The sequence below is a fragment of the Lepisma saccharinum genome, chromosome 14 (assembly GCF_977018435.1).
Source record: "Lepisma saccharinum chromosome 14, izLepSacc3.1, whole genome shotgun sequence".
Taxonomy (NCBI): domain Eukaryota; kingdom Metazoa; phylum Arthropoda; class Insecta; order Zygentoma; family Lepismatidae; genus Lepisma; species Lepisma saccharinum.
In genome coordinates, this window is record NC_139242.1 from 67,976,285 (window position 1) to 67,992,947 (window position 16,663).

Here is a 16,663-nt window from a genome sequence, read left to right on the forward strand (position 1 = left end):
GGTTCCACTTATGTGCCATTACCTGCCAATATCAAAAACAAAACAGCCGTGGTTAATATAAAAAATAATGACCAGAAATGCTTTTTGTGGTGTATTTTAGCTGCTTTGTATCCAGTTTCAAGGAATCCTGAGAGAATAACTTATTATAAACAACATGAAAATGATTTTGATGAGGCAATGGAGGGCTTAGAATATCCATTGCCTGTTCAGAATATTGATAAATTTGAAAAAAAGGCCAGGCACATCAATGGCAAACAATTATCTATTAATGTATTTACTTGTTCCACTGGCCGTGACAATTGCTTGATAGATCCTCTCAGAATCAGTACACTTGATGATGAATCTGCTATTCCGATTGATCTGCTCTTAATTGAAAAGGATGGCACAAATCATTACACTCTGATACATAATCTTGAAGCTTTAGTCAGAACACAACTAGACAAAACTAAGACAATATTCAAGTTGTGCAGAAGATGTTTGTCTGTATTTGATGGTAGAAAAATGGTGAAAGGGGTTCGGGAAGTGAATGCAGAAATTGCTAAAAACAAGTTACTTGAGCATCTGAAATACTGTGGCAACCATAAACCTGTTCATATGGTGATGCCAAAGCCAAGTGAAAATGCAAAATTCAAAAAGTTTGAAGCCTTGTTGGAACACCCAGCATATATAGTCTGTGATTTTGAATCAAATCTCAAACCCCTTGCATTCTGCAGCCCAGACCCTGAGGAATCTTCAATTACATCATACCAGCTACATGAACCTTCCAGTTTTTATTATGTGGTTGTACAGGATGGGGTTGTTAGTAAAGAATATTTATACATGGGAGCAGATGCCATCAAAGAATTTGCACATAGAATAGAAAATGAGTGCCATGACATAGCATCTAATGTCTTATTAAAATCAAAACCCATGTTGCCTTTAACAGAGAAACAGAATGAAGATTTCAACAATGCAGAAAAATGCCCGGTATGTGATTCTGAATTTTCAGATGCAAATATCAAGGTTCATCACCATTCTCATACAGATGGTAAATTTTTAATGGCCCTGTGTAATAGCTGCAATATTCAGATCCAGAGACCAAAATTTGTCCCCATATTTTGCCATGGTGCATCCAATTATGATTTTCATCATTTATTCAGGTACGAGGGGTTTAACAAGCAGAATTTAAATATTTTAGCAGAAAATGATGAGAAATATATAGCGATTAGCAAAATAATTAAAGTTAATGGTGTTTCTATTCACTTAAGATTTCTTGATTCATACAGAATTTTATCGGCTAGCCTGGCTACACTGGCCACTCAATTATCTGATGATCAATTCAAAATTACATGTGCTTTGTTTCCAAATCAGGACCTGAAATTAATTAGGCGGAAGGGTGTATATCCATATGATTATGTTACAGATTTTTCTAAATTTGATGAGTGTTCTCTGCCACCACAAGAGTTTTACAGCAAAATCAGAGGATCTGGAATCACTGATGAAGATTATCACCATGCCCAGTTGATGTGGAACAATTTAAAATGCCAGACATTTGGTGATTATCACAATGCATATTTAAAACTTGATGTCACTCTCTTAGCTGATATACTGCAAGCATTCAGAAAATCTTCCATGCAAAATTATAAGCTGGATCCAATATATTTTTACAGTGCTCCGGGCCTAGCATGGTCCGCAATGTTTTTAAACACTAAAATGCAATTGGATCTGATCCAGGATCAAGATATGTATCTGTTTACGGAACAATGTATAAGAGGAGGCATGGTGCAATGTTCTCAGAGATATGGCAGAGCAAATAACAAATATATTCCTGATTATGATCCAGCACTGCCATCAAATTATATACTGTATGTAGATGCAAACAGCCTGTACGGTTATGCCATGATGGATAAACTGCCATATTCAGGGCTTGAATGGGTTGAAGATTTCAATATTGAAGATCTTAAGGATTTTGATGACAGTGACTATGGCCTCTTCTTAGAGGTTGATCTGACAATTCCAGATAATTTACACAACAAATTTTCTGATCTGCCCCCAATTCCTGAGGTTCAGTGCCTACCTGGCTCTAAACAGAAGAAATTGATGATGACACTGGAGCCAAAACAGGGTTATGTCATATATTACAAAAACCTCCAGTTCCTGATGCATCATGGTGTTCAAGTGACCAAAATTGGCAAAGTTTTGAGGTTCAGGCACTTAAAATGGTTGAAGCCATATATTGATACAAACACAGAGCTTCGAACATCTGCAATAAGCCAATTTGATAAATCTTTGTTTAAATTGATGGTCAATTCTGTATATGGCAAAACTATTGAAAATGTCACTAAACATACCGATGTTAAAATAATTACTGACCCCAGCCTGAGCAAAAAATTGATTGCAAAGCCTAATTTCAATTATAGAAGAATTTATGATGAAAATATGGCACTTTTCAACATGAAAAAAACAAAGATTAAGTTTGATAAACCTATTTATGTAGGGGCTGTGATATTGGAATTGGCCAAATTACACATGTTAAAATTGTATTATGATGTGCTGAAACCTTTGTATGGTGATTGTGTAAAACTGATGTACATGGACACAGATAGTTTTGTTCTTGATATTCAAACATAAGATGTTTATAAAGATATGTCACAGCCTGAATTGCTTGAATATTTTGATAGCAGTGAACATACAAGAATTCAACCCCACAACAAAAAGGTGCCTGGCAAGTTAAAAGATGAGACACTTTGTGATGTTATTGTGGCATTTGCTGGGTTAAGAGCCAAGATGTACAGTTTTGAAACATGTAGTGGTGTTGTTGCCAAAAAAGCCAAGGGCATTGGCAGAGTGACTGTTGAAAAAGAGCTTGAATTTGAAGATTACAAAAATTGCCTCAAATCATGTAGCACAATCAGAACATCAGAAAATAGAATTCAGAGTGTGGATCACTTATTGACTACAAATGTTGTAAGAAAAGTGGCTCTGGACCCACATGATGACAAGAGATGCATTTTATCATGTGGCATACATACTCTACCATGGGGTCATTGTGATTTGAAAAGTGGCAAACAATGCCCAATTACAGAGCATGATTTGAAATAAATAAACATGCCTATGAACTTATTTGGGGTCAAAAAACAGGCTATTATGGAGCTGCCAACACCACAACCCTCTTCTGATATAATATCTAAACTAAGTGGCTTGTTAATTATTCATCTGAACAGCATACTTACAGATGTTGATGAAGAAACAGGTAAAATATTGTACATATTTAACAATAATTTAAATCATTACCAATTACCTGTAGGTGGGCAATTACAATTTATTACAACCCCTGAGGGTGATGTCAAGATTTCAGTAGGGAGAAATATTTATAGAATTAAGCACTCAAACATGATTTCTGGCACTGTATATACTGTTTCTGCTGGTGACTGCTTATATATTGAGGTCCCGGGGTCATATGACAAGCTTATACCTTTTTTTATAGAATTAAGAATCAGATATTCAATAATAAATAACCATTAAAACAAAAATGCCTAATGATATATTTGGCCATACAAGACATGAAGATCACAGTGATGAGATTCTGATGCTTGATGTCATAGTCAAGAAATTAAGAAGTGATTTACAAGCTTTACAAACCACACTTAATGCCAGTCTTCAATTAGAAATTACAAATTTGCAATCACAATGCATGGACCCTCTTCTTAAAATTGATTCTGAACTCAAATTATTGCTTCAGAAATATACTGATCTGGCCACATTAGATAATTTTCAAAGTTTAGAAGAGGCTGTAGCAGCTCTTCAAGCCAAATTTAAGACCCAAGCCACCAACTCTGAGCAATTGAAACAGCAATTGGAAGAGCAGATAAATAATGTCCAGACACAGCTCCAAACAATTGTTAAAAGCATAAAATCACAAGAAGATTTTGATCTAGTGATTTCCACTCTAAAGGAACAGATTCAGTCACTCCAAATACCTAATCTGGACCCCTTGAACAATGCCATAGCCGAGGTTAAAGAAAAAATTGAGACACTTGAAAATTTTATGAACAACTTGCCATCTTCTGATGCTTTGAGTGCAATAACTCGGAGTGTTGCAAACATCAAGCTGCAACTTGAAACATATGAAGATTTTGGAAAAATTCAAAGTACCATAACCCATCTTGAGGGTACAATAGCAGCAGTGCAAAGTGATTTGACAAATGTACAAGAATCCCGCTTGCCCGGTATTGTAGACACACTTGTCAGTGTCCAGGAACAGATCACAAAGCTTGAAAACCTCAACACTGAATCTGAACTATCTCATTTTCATCACTTGATTGATGATATCCAAACAAAACTTAAAATTTTACAACAATCAACACCCACTCAGGCAGATATAGCCCTGCTCCAAAATGCTATGCAAAATGTGGCTGATGCTTCTGAATTAAATAATGTGAAATTGGCACTTGAATCTTTGCAAAATACTGTATCAAATCTGCCTACATCACAGGAACTTAAAAATATTAAGAGGGCAGTGAATCGCATATTGAAATCAGAAGATATCAAGAATATCCAGACAGAGATCAAACAACTTACTCAGACAGTGGCCACTCTACCAACCAATCAACATATTAATGAACTGCATGCCCTGTTTGAGGATATCAGAAGACAGGTCCATGATCTTACTGCTCAAAATTCAAAATTGGCAGTTATTGAAAATTTGCAACAAATTGTAGCTAATATCAAGCAACAGCTAGGGACCATGGAATCAAATCAAGCAAATGCCCTGTCTGTTTTTGCCACCCAGCTACAAGAAATTATGCAACAATACAAAAAACTTGTTGTGGACATAAAGATCAAGCCAGGCCATGATGATGTTGTTAGGACCATCAATGAGCACCTTGAATCTGTAACAAGCAGATTGCTTACAGCAGAAAAAGAAATAACAGGCATAATCGAGAATCCAAAACATACAGTAATTCTTGAATTGTACAGCATCCCCAACAAAGAATATGATTCACCATTTACACCAGGTGGCAAAATATATATGCTGTCCCCTGCTCAATTTTATTACCAATTTTTTGTTGGGGGCACACTGAGACCAATCAAGATCAAATATTGGCTTCAACCACAGGCACACCACTACCCCACCTTATCAATAACAAATGCTGACAACAAACCAAAAATCACCAGTGTGGAGTTAGAGGATTTTACAGATCCCAATACATTAGAAACAGCCTATGCTGAAGATGATGGATCTCTGGAATTTAAAATACAAATAGGGGACAAATTATATTTAGAAAATCCTGTAGTATCAGCTGCTGAACACCCCATAGTTGCAATATTCCTGTTTTCATATTATGTCTAGACAAATTATTGTTGATGAATTACACAGACAAGCCAGACATAATTATAAGAGACTGCCAGTAGTCACAAAAGGCATAGATGATTTATGGCAGAGCGACTTGATTGAAATGGCAAGTGGACAGCTAAAAAACTTAGACAAAATCAACAAGGGCTACAAGTATCTACTCACTGTAATAGACACATTTTCAAAATTTGCCTGGGCTGTGCCACTCAAATCCAAGACTGGAAAATGTGTTACAGAAGCCATCAGGACAATCATCAATCAGAGTGGAAGATCACCGCGCTATTTGCAAACAGATAATGGCAAAGAATTTTATAATTCTGTGTTCCAACAATTTATTAAAAGCCAGTCAATAAAACATTATTCGAGTTACAGTGATCTCAAGGCCTCAATTGTAGAGAGATTCAACAAAACCCTAAAAAATCTTATGTATAAACAATTTACACTTCAAGGTAATTTTAAATGGCTTAATATTCTTCCAGAACTTCTACATAAATATAACAACTCGGTCCATTCCACAATCAACATGAAACCCTCTGAAGTAACTTCATCTGATGAGCAAAAATTGATCAGGACTGTTTATTATCCTAGATACCAGCCAACAACAAGAAAGGCCAAATACAAGGTTGGTGATCAAGTAAGAATCAGCAAATATAAGCACTTATTCAAAAGAGGCTTTACAAGAAACTGGAGCACTGAATTATTTACAGTGGTTCAAGTTAAACCTGGGACCCTTAACACATATATAATAAAAGATCACCGAGGAGAAATTCTCAAAGGCAGATTCTATGAAGAAGAACTCAGCAAAACTAAACAGCCTGACACATATCTCATAGAAAAAATCATCCGCAGAAAAGGCAACAAGTTATTTGTCAAATGGCTAGGACTCCCAGAACACAGCTGGATCGATGCAGACAAAGTGATAATATGAGCACCTGGGATGTTATAAAAAGGCTGCCAGAACCTGAACAGCAGATTAAGAGAAATGGCAAGTTGCTGCCTGAAAATATTAGATGTCTTATTGTTGGGCCATCAGCTTGTGGTAAAACTACACTAATGGTTGATAATTTTTTATTGGCACCCAACTGGTTAGACTGGAAAAACAGGCACTTATATGTTTTTTCTAAGAGCTTGGAACAATTAAAATATCAGCAGCTGATGAAGCTATATGATGGATTGGATATTGCCACTTTTGAATCAGATGTTAAGCCACTCCATGAATGTCTCGATAATTCTGTTGTTGTGTTTGATGACATTATACTGGATAATCAAAACAAGGTTAGAAATTTCTTTACACAGGGCCGACACAAAAACATTGATTGCTTCTACCTGGCACAGACTTTTTCAAAAATACCGAAGCAGCTGATCCGAGACAACAGCAATTTTATATGTGTGTTTCATCAAGATCATACCAACCTCAAACACATACATGATGAATATGTAGGTGGGGACTTGAGCTACAATGATTTTTCCAAGTTTTGCAGTAGGTGCTGGAACCAGGACAGTTATGGGTTTGTCACAATTGATATGACAAGAAAACCCAATAGTGGCAAATACAGAAATAAAATCAACAATTTTCTAGACATTGAAACATATATAAATAACCATGAAAAGGCCAATCATTGATGATCTTAAATTAAGAGATTATCTTGTAAAAAGATTTAAGGGATGGAAATCACAGAACCGAGGAATTTATGAACAACACAAACAAACAGAACAGCCTATTATTGATGCTATTAGTGAATTAGGTAAAAATATCAAAACTGTTACAGAGCAAAATCAAAATTTTATCACAGAGCTTGTACCTGTAGCTGCAAGGAACATATTAGATTGTCCAATCACCCCACTTTCCAGTATTCATACACCTAGTCCTGTTGCTCCTCGAAGAATTGAAGCTACTCAGGATCCTATTGAATTGGGTCTTCTTGCTCAAAAATATTTAAGCACACCTAAAGACAACAAAGATGAGGTTTTTGGCTTATATGCTGACACAGAGCGTGATGGTAGCATCATACATAGAATTGGCAATTTCAGAGTAACATTTATGGGAGATGATATAATTGTATATTCAGAATCTCATCTTGGACAAAGAGGTGGTTTTGTTAAATATCCCGGCACACCTGGATTGTGGGAACTGATGACTAGGAAAAGGCCTGGCAGCTATACAGATCAAGATTATGAGCACTACAAAGAAATATTAATAAAATCAGATGCTCTATACCAGAACAATGATCCCACACAAAAAAGAGTCAAGTCTAGCAGTGGAGCAAAATACAACAATTTAATCAAGCCCATATGGTCACAAATTAAGACAGGCAGTGGAATCAAACAATACAACACCCTGCCTAAAGAATTTGTGTGGGTTGATGATGTCAGGAAACTTGTAGATAGGTTATTGGTGATAGCTGGGGAGGAAAATGCTGGCAACCACAATTTTTACAATGAAAAGGTTGGAATTATGGACATGATAAGCACCAAATTGTCTAATTTTATAGTGCATGACACTAAGGGGATTGGATATCTTATAAAAATTATTAATACTCTACCACCTAAATTTTGGAATATTTCTGAGGGCCGGGGGTTGGTTAATGACATTATAAACAAGCTGCCATTTGAACTACATATTCCAGGCTATCAGTATTGTGGTCCAGGCACAAAATTGGACCATAGATTAAACAGAGGTGATCCTGGTGTTAATCCCCTAGATGCTGCTTGTAGAGACCATGACATAGCATACAACACACATTCTGATCTTGACAAGAGACATGTTGCAGACAAAAAATTAGAAGAGGCTGCATTTGGTAGATTTGTAAGCAAAGATGCTTCTTTAAGTGAAAAAATAGCAGCATTGGGGACCACCATAGCTATGAACACCAAACAAAAACTGGGGTGGGGGCTGTGAATATGTATATAATAAACCTAGAATGAAGGCCAAGGGTGTTATGTATCAAATACCTTATGCAGGTCTTAAATCTCTTAAAACTATTGATAGCCTTTTAACCAAAAAGCAGCGGAAGAAAAAAAATTCTTGTCTTGCAAAGGGCCATGGTATGAAATTGTTGCTTAGTACCCCCCAATTAAAAAAATTACAGCAATCTAGAAAAAAATCACATGTAGGGGGTTTCATATTCACTATCCCGGCCATCTTAGCTGCTCTCGGGGCTGTTGGGAGCTTGGCTGGGGGATCAGCTGCCATAGCAAAAACAGTAATAGATGCCAAGAAAAATAGGGCAGAATTAGATGAATTGAAGCGCCATAACCTGGCCATGGAGAAACAAGGCAAAGGTGTTAAGAGAGCCATGAATAAGTTTAAAAAAAACAAGAGCCGCTTACAAACCAAGATATTGAAGCTTTAATCAAGCCACTGGGCATCAAAAATTTTAGAGGTGTGTACATGTCTGATTCTTTACCAGAACAACCACTCAACAAAGAGTGTGGCATTGTTAATTTGGATAAGTACAAAAATCAGGGCACTCACTGGATTTGTCATCTTAAATATTTAAAAGATGAGGCATTTGTGTTTGATTCATTTGGAGGTGTTCCACCTGAAAATTTAGTAAAATATCTAAAATCAGCTAATCTTTATTACAATAATGCCCGTGTTCAAAACTTCAAAGATGTTAATTGTGGACATTTGTGTTTATCTGTTCTCAGATATATGTCTCAAATAAATAAACCATCAATTGAAAATTTTCAAAAAGCCTTGTGGTATTTAAAACATCATGGGGGTATTCCATCTCACCAGCCAAAATTCAATATTGAAACTCAAATTACATGATGATATAGTGTATCCCAAAACAATAGCTCTCGGAGCATTTTATGGCATGTACTTGATCCCTAATATTACACACCACAACAACAAAATTGCAGTAGGGGATCAAAAAATTGTCATCACTCCAGGGCAATATAATCTGTCCACTCTAAATGCTCAATTACCCAGAGGTATAGTCTTAACTCAAAATTCTGTCACTCACAGAGTAGAGATTGTATCTGCTACAGGAACAGTGGATCTGGGTACTATAGGAGAGCTATTAGGCTTTGAGAACAACACGAAACTTGAACCGGCCATCAAGCACACTGCTATTAATATACCTAAATTCTTAGCCATAGAGACTCTGAATATTCACTGTAATGTGGCTGAGGGTATGATCACCAAATCAAATGGCATAGGCACTCACAAACAAACTGGCATCATTGCAACATTCAAACCTAATTCTGAATTTATGGAGCCAATCATCTACACTCCATCCCCAACATTATATTTTCCTGTGTGTCATAATAGAATAGATTATATTGAATTGATGGTCACTAATGAAAAAGAAGAATTAGTTGATTTTGCTGGAGCCACAACAACTGCTATCATAGAGATTAATATTTAAATAAAAATACATAAAAAAAAAATGGAAAATATTGAGAGTTATGAGCTACAATCATTCCCCCCAAACAGGAGGACATTTGCAAATTTAAATCAACCCAACACAGAAATTGAGGTTGATCTTGATGTAGGGGATGGCTTTATACACCCCCACAGGGGAGATCTATACATCAAATTTGATGTTGTAAAGCTCGATGGAACAGATTATCCGGCAAATTCAAATATAAGATTGGTGGACAATTTTGTGCCGCATCTGTTCTCTGAAATTGAGATCAGAAAGCATGGTGTTGTTATAAACAGAGTGGATTATCCCGGCATTACCTCCACAGCTTTGGCCACACTAAAATTATCCAAAACCGAGGCTTCTTACTACAAAATAGGTGGATTTGAGGCTGGTGAAAAAATATTAACCAAGAGCCACACAGTGCTGTTTCCTATGCGCCTGTTGCCGGGATTCTTCTCAGATTACAAAGATATTATGTGGAAGGGTGGTTTAAGAATCACATTTAGAAGAGCTGCCAATGATAATAATGCTTTGATGAGGTACAGCACATTAAACTCTACAGGGGAAGCTCTGCCTAATACCCTTCCTGATGAGGGCAAATGCATTATTCAGACTATGGAGCTAAGAATCCCAGTTGTTGAATATGAAGCCAGTTATGCTCTTAAATACAAAGCAGATATAATAAAAAATCCACAGATTCCTTTACAATTTTATACATATCAATGTGTACAGAAGCCTGCAACTGGTACTTATTATGAGTTTGATGCTACAAATTCATTCTCCAGTATACAATATGACATGCCGGATTTTGTGGTGGTTCTGTTTCAGACTGAAGACACAATAATCAGGAAAAAAATTCAAGTAGATTTGATAACTGCAACATCAAGAACATATATCTTAAAAATGGCAGAAATGAGGTATTCCCTAGAGAAAATTATAATTTAGGCATGTCCAAGGATGATTTCCTTAAATTATATGAAGCATTTACAGCATACAAAAGGGTCACTACTGGCAATACTGACATGTATTACACACCAGATGAATTCAAAGCACAGAGACCCATGTTTGTAATCAACACTTCAAAAAGGAAACAAGTTGTGGTTAATGACAGGACAAACATTAAAATTATCTGTGAATTCCATGAGGCATTACCTGATGACACCATATGTAGTGTTATTCTCATAGGGGAAAAATCATATGTTTATGATGTAAGAAATGAGAGAGTCACAGAACAATTCTAGAAGAGCTCTGCTTATTACCGGACCGGAAGTAAATATAAATGGGTGTGGGTGGGTGAGAGTGACATTTTGCCTTAGTTTTAAGTGTAGCCAAAACAATATCAAGAAGGGGCATATGTTTGACAAGTTTATGGACAACAAACTGAGAGATGTAGCTTTTACACACATAGGCAAATCTGTCTGAGGGGAGTTCTACACTAGAATTCAAAATTCTTTAGATTTAAATATGTACACACATGGCCGATTGGGCTATATGCCCCCCCTTGACATTGTTTTAAGTGTGGGCAAATCGGGGCATATGAACTCTTCTTTTCTACACTAGGATTCAAAATTCTTGAGAATTAAGAGCATATCACACTTGAAGAATTGGGGAATAAGGGCATCTTGGCATAATTTTAAGTGTGGGCAAATCGGGGCATATGAACTCTTCTTTTCTACACTAGGATTCAAAATTCTTGAGAATTAAGAGCATATCACACTTGAAGAATTGGGGAATAAGAGGATCTTGGCATAATTTTAAGTGTGGGCAAATCGGGCTGTTTAATTATATGACCTCTTCTTTTCTACACTTATAAGTGGAGCTGGTTGTATAGCCAATTATACTACTTGTGCGCTTGCTTTGATCATAACAACCGCATGTACAGAAAAGTATATGAGGCTTCTCTTTCAGGCTAGAACCAATAGCTTGTCCATTGTATACAATAATAGTGGTCTGTCTTCAATACATAATATTCTACGCATATGGTGTTCACAAGTTATAACGTAATATGACAACTGCAACACACAAAAAGCTGATTTGGTTAAACCTTTTTGTAACTGCAAATTAAAGAAAAAGTAGTGTTTACTAACTATAGACAAAAGTTCATGATTAGTAAAAAAAAAAAAAGATATCTGGTGAATAATCATTTGATTGATTGATTTTGTTTCTTTAGTTCACTTTTCTGCAACTTTTTACAAATCGTGAAGATGAGGATGAGTGATAATATGAAGAAATTGATGAAGGGACATTCACATGCAACCACCCATCCCAGACTGAACGCAGGATCTCTGCCATTGTATCATGCTGCACTAACCACTCTTCCATGGAGGCCGGCAATAATTGCTTGTTTGTAGCCTATTTAAAGAAAGGTTTTGTTTCCAGTCTTTTGTTTTTCAATTTTTTTCTCTCTGTGAAGAGTTAACAATAATTTTGGTTGATAGTAGGTTATGAAAAAGGGGCGCAGAAGAAAATTAAGTGGTGTGCAAGCACCGCTTCACACCTTCATGGCACCGCCCATGCTCACAGGTTAACATCGATGATGCAGATAAATAATGATTAATGATGAATGGACAAACACAAAATAAATCTAAGCAGAGATTTGAATTTGCCTTAAGAAGAGATGATTTGTGCACTCGAATTACTCAATCACCGATGCAAATTATCTTCTGTTGTATAAAGTACTTTCATCTTATAAGTAACTTTTTGCCATTTCAAATGGTTCAACATTGCATTATCAACATTTTTTTCTATGCTCTGTGCAATCATTTTGTAGTATGAACACTGTATTTGCTCAATGTACTGTATGTCACTCTGTGTTCAAGTAAACAAGTAATTGGATTTGCATTTATAGCACACTCCTATATTTTCTTCCAGAGAGCATTTCTCCATCGGGTTATGTACATTGGTAAACATGAATCGTTGTCTGAAGATGGAGCTGAACTGAAGCAGTGTTTTGAAAAAAACATAAGACACATAAATGGAGGACATGTGGATGAACAACTGTCAGGCTTCCTTCTTGTATACCCAACTCACTTCATGCACACAATTGAAGTGAGTAAACCCTTTACATTTTAAAATTCAATGATTTTAAGGCTGTTGAAGATTGTATAACGAACCTCTGCCTTTATAAAAATTCTTTGAATATCTGTATCATTGTTCTAGTGTTGAATTTTTGTAGCACTTTTACTGTCAAAACTTTGGTAGGGGAGACCGGGGTAATTAGAACATGGGGTTATTGGAACATGTTAATGTAGAATAATTTAAAACGAAAAGACTGGTGTAATAACATTTCATACCTATGTACCTACACTAAACCTACATGCAGAAAATTTGTTATTGGAATAACTACACAAAAGTAAGTTTTATTTGACTTTTATTATACACCTGCAAAAAATGATGTGACGCATGTTTGGTGTTTCTCTGCTTCTGCATATACTGGATGTGAATGAAAGAACCCTTGCAAAATTTTCTTCACCCCTATAATAAAACATAAGGGCACACATCTTTTCATGTGAGTTTGGTTGTCTATGGGCATTTTGCCTGGTTTTTATAAGCAAAGTTCTTATTACCCCAAAAATTTCTCCAAAGGGGTTATTAGAACATTGCGTAATTTGCTTGATTTTGCTTGGGGTAATTAGAACAGTCATGGGGTAATAAGAACATCATCTTGAAATACCATGAATATGACAATAAAAATAATACATTGTCATAACAACATTTGAAAATGGTTAGGCTAAGTTCAAAGTTCCACATTTGTGCAATATTTATAATAATTTAGTCATAACAGTTATTTTTGACTGGCAATATGAAAAACAAATATCTTCAATCATATGTGTTCTTTCAGACAAGAAAGATATGATACATTCAAATTTATAATTAAATTTATTGAAATTGTGTACATTTGCATTGGCATCAAGGTTTATATACAAAGGTCAACTCTTTAAAATTGTTCAATGTATAATATAATGTCATACTTGGTATTTTGTATCAACATTCAAAAAACGGTAATTGTAATCATTAGATAAGTATATTGTGATATACATAGTAAAATAGAATCAGAGGATGACGATGTAGTCCTATTCAAACTGGAAAAGTACTACGCTGTATATTACGAGCGAAAGTGGTATGTTGGTAGAATTATTAAAATCTCTAATGGCCAGTCTAAAGCAACAATCAAGTTTCTGGAGGAAAAAGAAACTGGCAAGTTCGATTGGCCACGAAGACCTGATGTTGAAGAAATTGATAGGAAGTTTATATTTTACGGACCTTTGGAGTTAAATGGAATCGGTCCATTTACCCTTCCATTGTATGACATCATTAAGAGCAAGTATGAAGCTTTCAAAAAAGAAATCAAACATTCAAATCAGTAGATCTACTGGTGCCAAACTGACAAATGTTAATATGGGTCAAGTGTTCTTTGGTGTAGCTTTTGTCATGTAGCCTATATTTTATGGTTTCATATATAATTGTTTTTTGAGACTGATAAGCTTAATTTCTGTATATATTAGTTTTTCACGACAGTTAAACCTGTTAGTGTAAGTTATCTTAAGTGTTTTTAGAAGTATTAGCACTACTTGTTACAAATTGGAGTAAGTTTTCCTCCAAAAAATATGCTTTTTTGTACTTTTTCTAATTGATATACTAGATTGTACATGTAACTATTAGAAGTTTTTTCTTTACTACATTGTAGAATGGCCTGTAACCTTTCAAATAAATCATAGAACACTGATTTTCATTCACACATGTTTGCTTCACAGCTGGGAAATTGAACTTTATGAAAAAAGACGTTAACTTGGGATTTTATTTAAACAAGCATTGATAACTCCAGAAGAAGTAGAGCTATTGTGTTCAAATTTGCAGGATAAATGAGACATTTATATATGATGTTCTTATTACCCCAACAGCAATCTAAAGCTATTCAGTTGAAATTTCTAACTTATGTTCCATTAACCCCAAATGGGGTAATTGGAACAATTTTATGGTGTCATGACAATTTTTTTTTTTGGACGAGTATTTGCAATGCAGGTATGGTCATTATTTTTTTCAAAAATATACAAAAGATGTTCTTTGAAATGGTAGAAATTTTTAAAAAATCCATCAGTAACTTTCTGAGTAATTTACAGTGGAACTTCTACAGGCTGTTTCCTGTTCTAATTACCCCGGTCTCCCCTATAAATGAAGTTACTAGAATGCAAGTGTTGCTAAAGAAACGAGAAATATTTATCTTTGGAGACACTGAGCCACAGCTGTAACTTTAACCAAGTTCCACATGACATAAGGTGGCTCACAACTTACCAAAGAAGGCTTGTACATAAACACCACTATTTTCCAAAATTTCTCAATAGAAAATAAAGATAATTTACCATTATCGTTCACTGAAATCTCATCACATGAAAATTTTGAAAAGAAACTAAAAAAATATTCCATTAGTCTCAATGCAATTTAGGTACTAGTTTACTGTGGGGTGACACCTATAAACCATTTATTTCACACTTTTTTACATTGGTAACGTACTATTTTGGAATGCGAAACATTTCCTAAGGTGAAATAATGCATTTCTAAGATAATGTCTATTTCTTACATTTACGAGTACTTACTGTTAATTGTTATTTCGATTCTGTAACACACATTATGGCGATAGCGTTCTGGTTCATCGCGCGATGTGCAAGTGTTTTGTCGATTTATGCAGTGTTGCAACCTTCTTAACCGAAAAATACCTACTTTCGTGCCTGGATTTGAAATTATGCTAATACCTCGCAAACCATTGACTTTAGCCTCACAACCATCCACGTTAGCCCCAAAATCTATCCACGTTAGCCCCACAAACCATCCACGTTAGCCTCACAAACCATTTTCCGTAAGGTTAGGTTAGGTTAAGCAATCATAGTTAAAAAAAAATTAAAACAATAAAAATACTCGACACATCATGTTCTAGTGAAAACATGGCAAGTTTGAAACACTGACTATGGGGTTTACGTCATCTAACACACGGAACATTGTGCTCTCGTGCAGAAACAGAAACAGCGTGTCGGACAGAGATTTTTGCAGAAAACAACATGCATTTGCATTAAAATGGATCAAAACTACATTCAAGAACTTCCACAATGCGACAAAAAATGATTTGAGTAAGTACTTTCTCCTGTAAATTTGAAGAAATCCGTCACCCCCATAGTAAACTGTTACCGCAATTTAGAGTAAAATGATATAAGAAAAAAGAACCTCAGAATTAGTAAGAAGAAACTAATGAGTGTATACTCAAAGTATATTATTAGACTAGTAATAATATAAATAAGGTCAGATTTTTTTTTCTTTTCTTTTGGTATGTTATTTGAAATATCTGCAGATAATGTAAAAATTGGAATAACAAAGGGTCAATAATGTTGAGTCAACACCGTTCTTCCATTGTAATGTACTGTACAAGAATGTTTTGCATTTATATTTTGTATTATTTGTAATTTTTAAACATAAAAGTGCAAGTATGTATTTATTTATAAGTGCTGTAATGTTATATTTTGCAATATTTTAGGCCTCAGAAGACACTATTGTGAAACATTTGAGGCTGCTTCTGTCGGACATTAAGGCACAGAAAGTTTCCATTCCTGAAATGAAAGTGCTGGCTGTTCATCATCATATAAAGGAGGTATGGATGCCTTTTATTTTGTCCTTTTTTTCCATGTGTATATGAAAATGTGCTTCTGAAGAGAATGCCGACAAGTTTATCATTGAGAATTCAGTAGCAGAAGAGTAACAAGATAATTGGTTGAGGAAAGTATTCTTAAATGTAGTGTAGTACATTCTTCAGTGCACTGGCTCCTTATCTGCCAGAGCACCTTTCCACCTGAAAGTGGGGTGTCAGTTCGTATTTAGGGGGTATAGTATAAATTTAGCACCAAAAAGACCAGAAATTAGGCTTTTGTGAAAAATTTTAGGGGACAGTTGAGGAATTTTGGAGGGT

General features: G+C 35.3%; 1 protein-coding gene across 4 annotated transcripts in view; it reads left to right on the top strand.

Annotated features, from left to right (window-relative positions):
• The window catches only part of LOC145998601 (testis-expressed protein 47-like), a 31,435-nt gene that overhangs the window by 2,881 nt on the left and 11,891 nt on the right, over positions 1-16,663 (top strand). For 3 of the 4 annotated variants that reach the window (XM_083135047.1, XM_083135050.1, XM_083135049.1), the window contains exons 2-3: positions 12,583-12,759; positions 16,235-16,348. In XM_083135047.1, the coding sequence (XP_082991173.1) occupies positions 12,583-12,759; positions 16,235-16,348 (291 nt within the window). Of the gene's footprint in view, positions 1-11,881; positions 12,078-12,582; positions 12,760-16,234; positions 16,349-16,663 lie in introns of all 4 variants that reach the window. The other variant, XM_083135048.1, reaches the window with a different exon arrangement.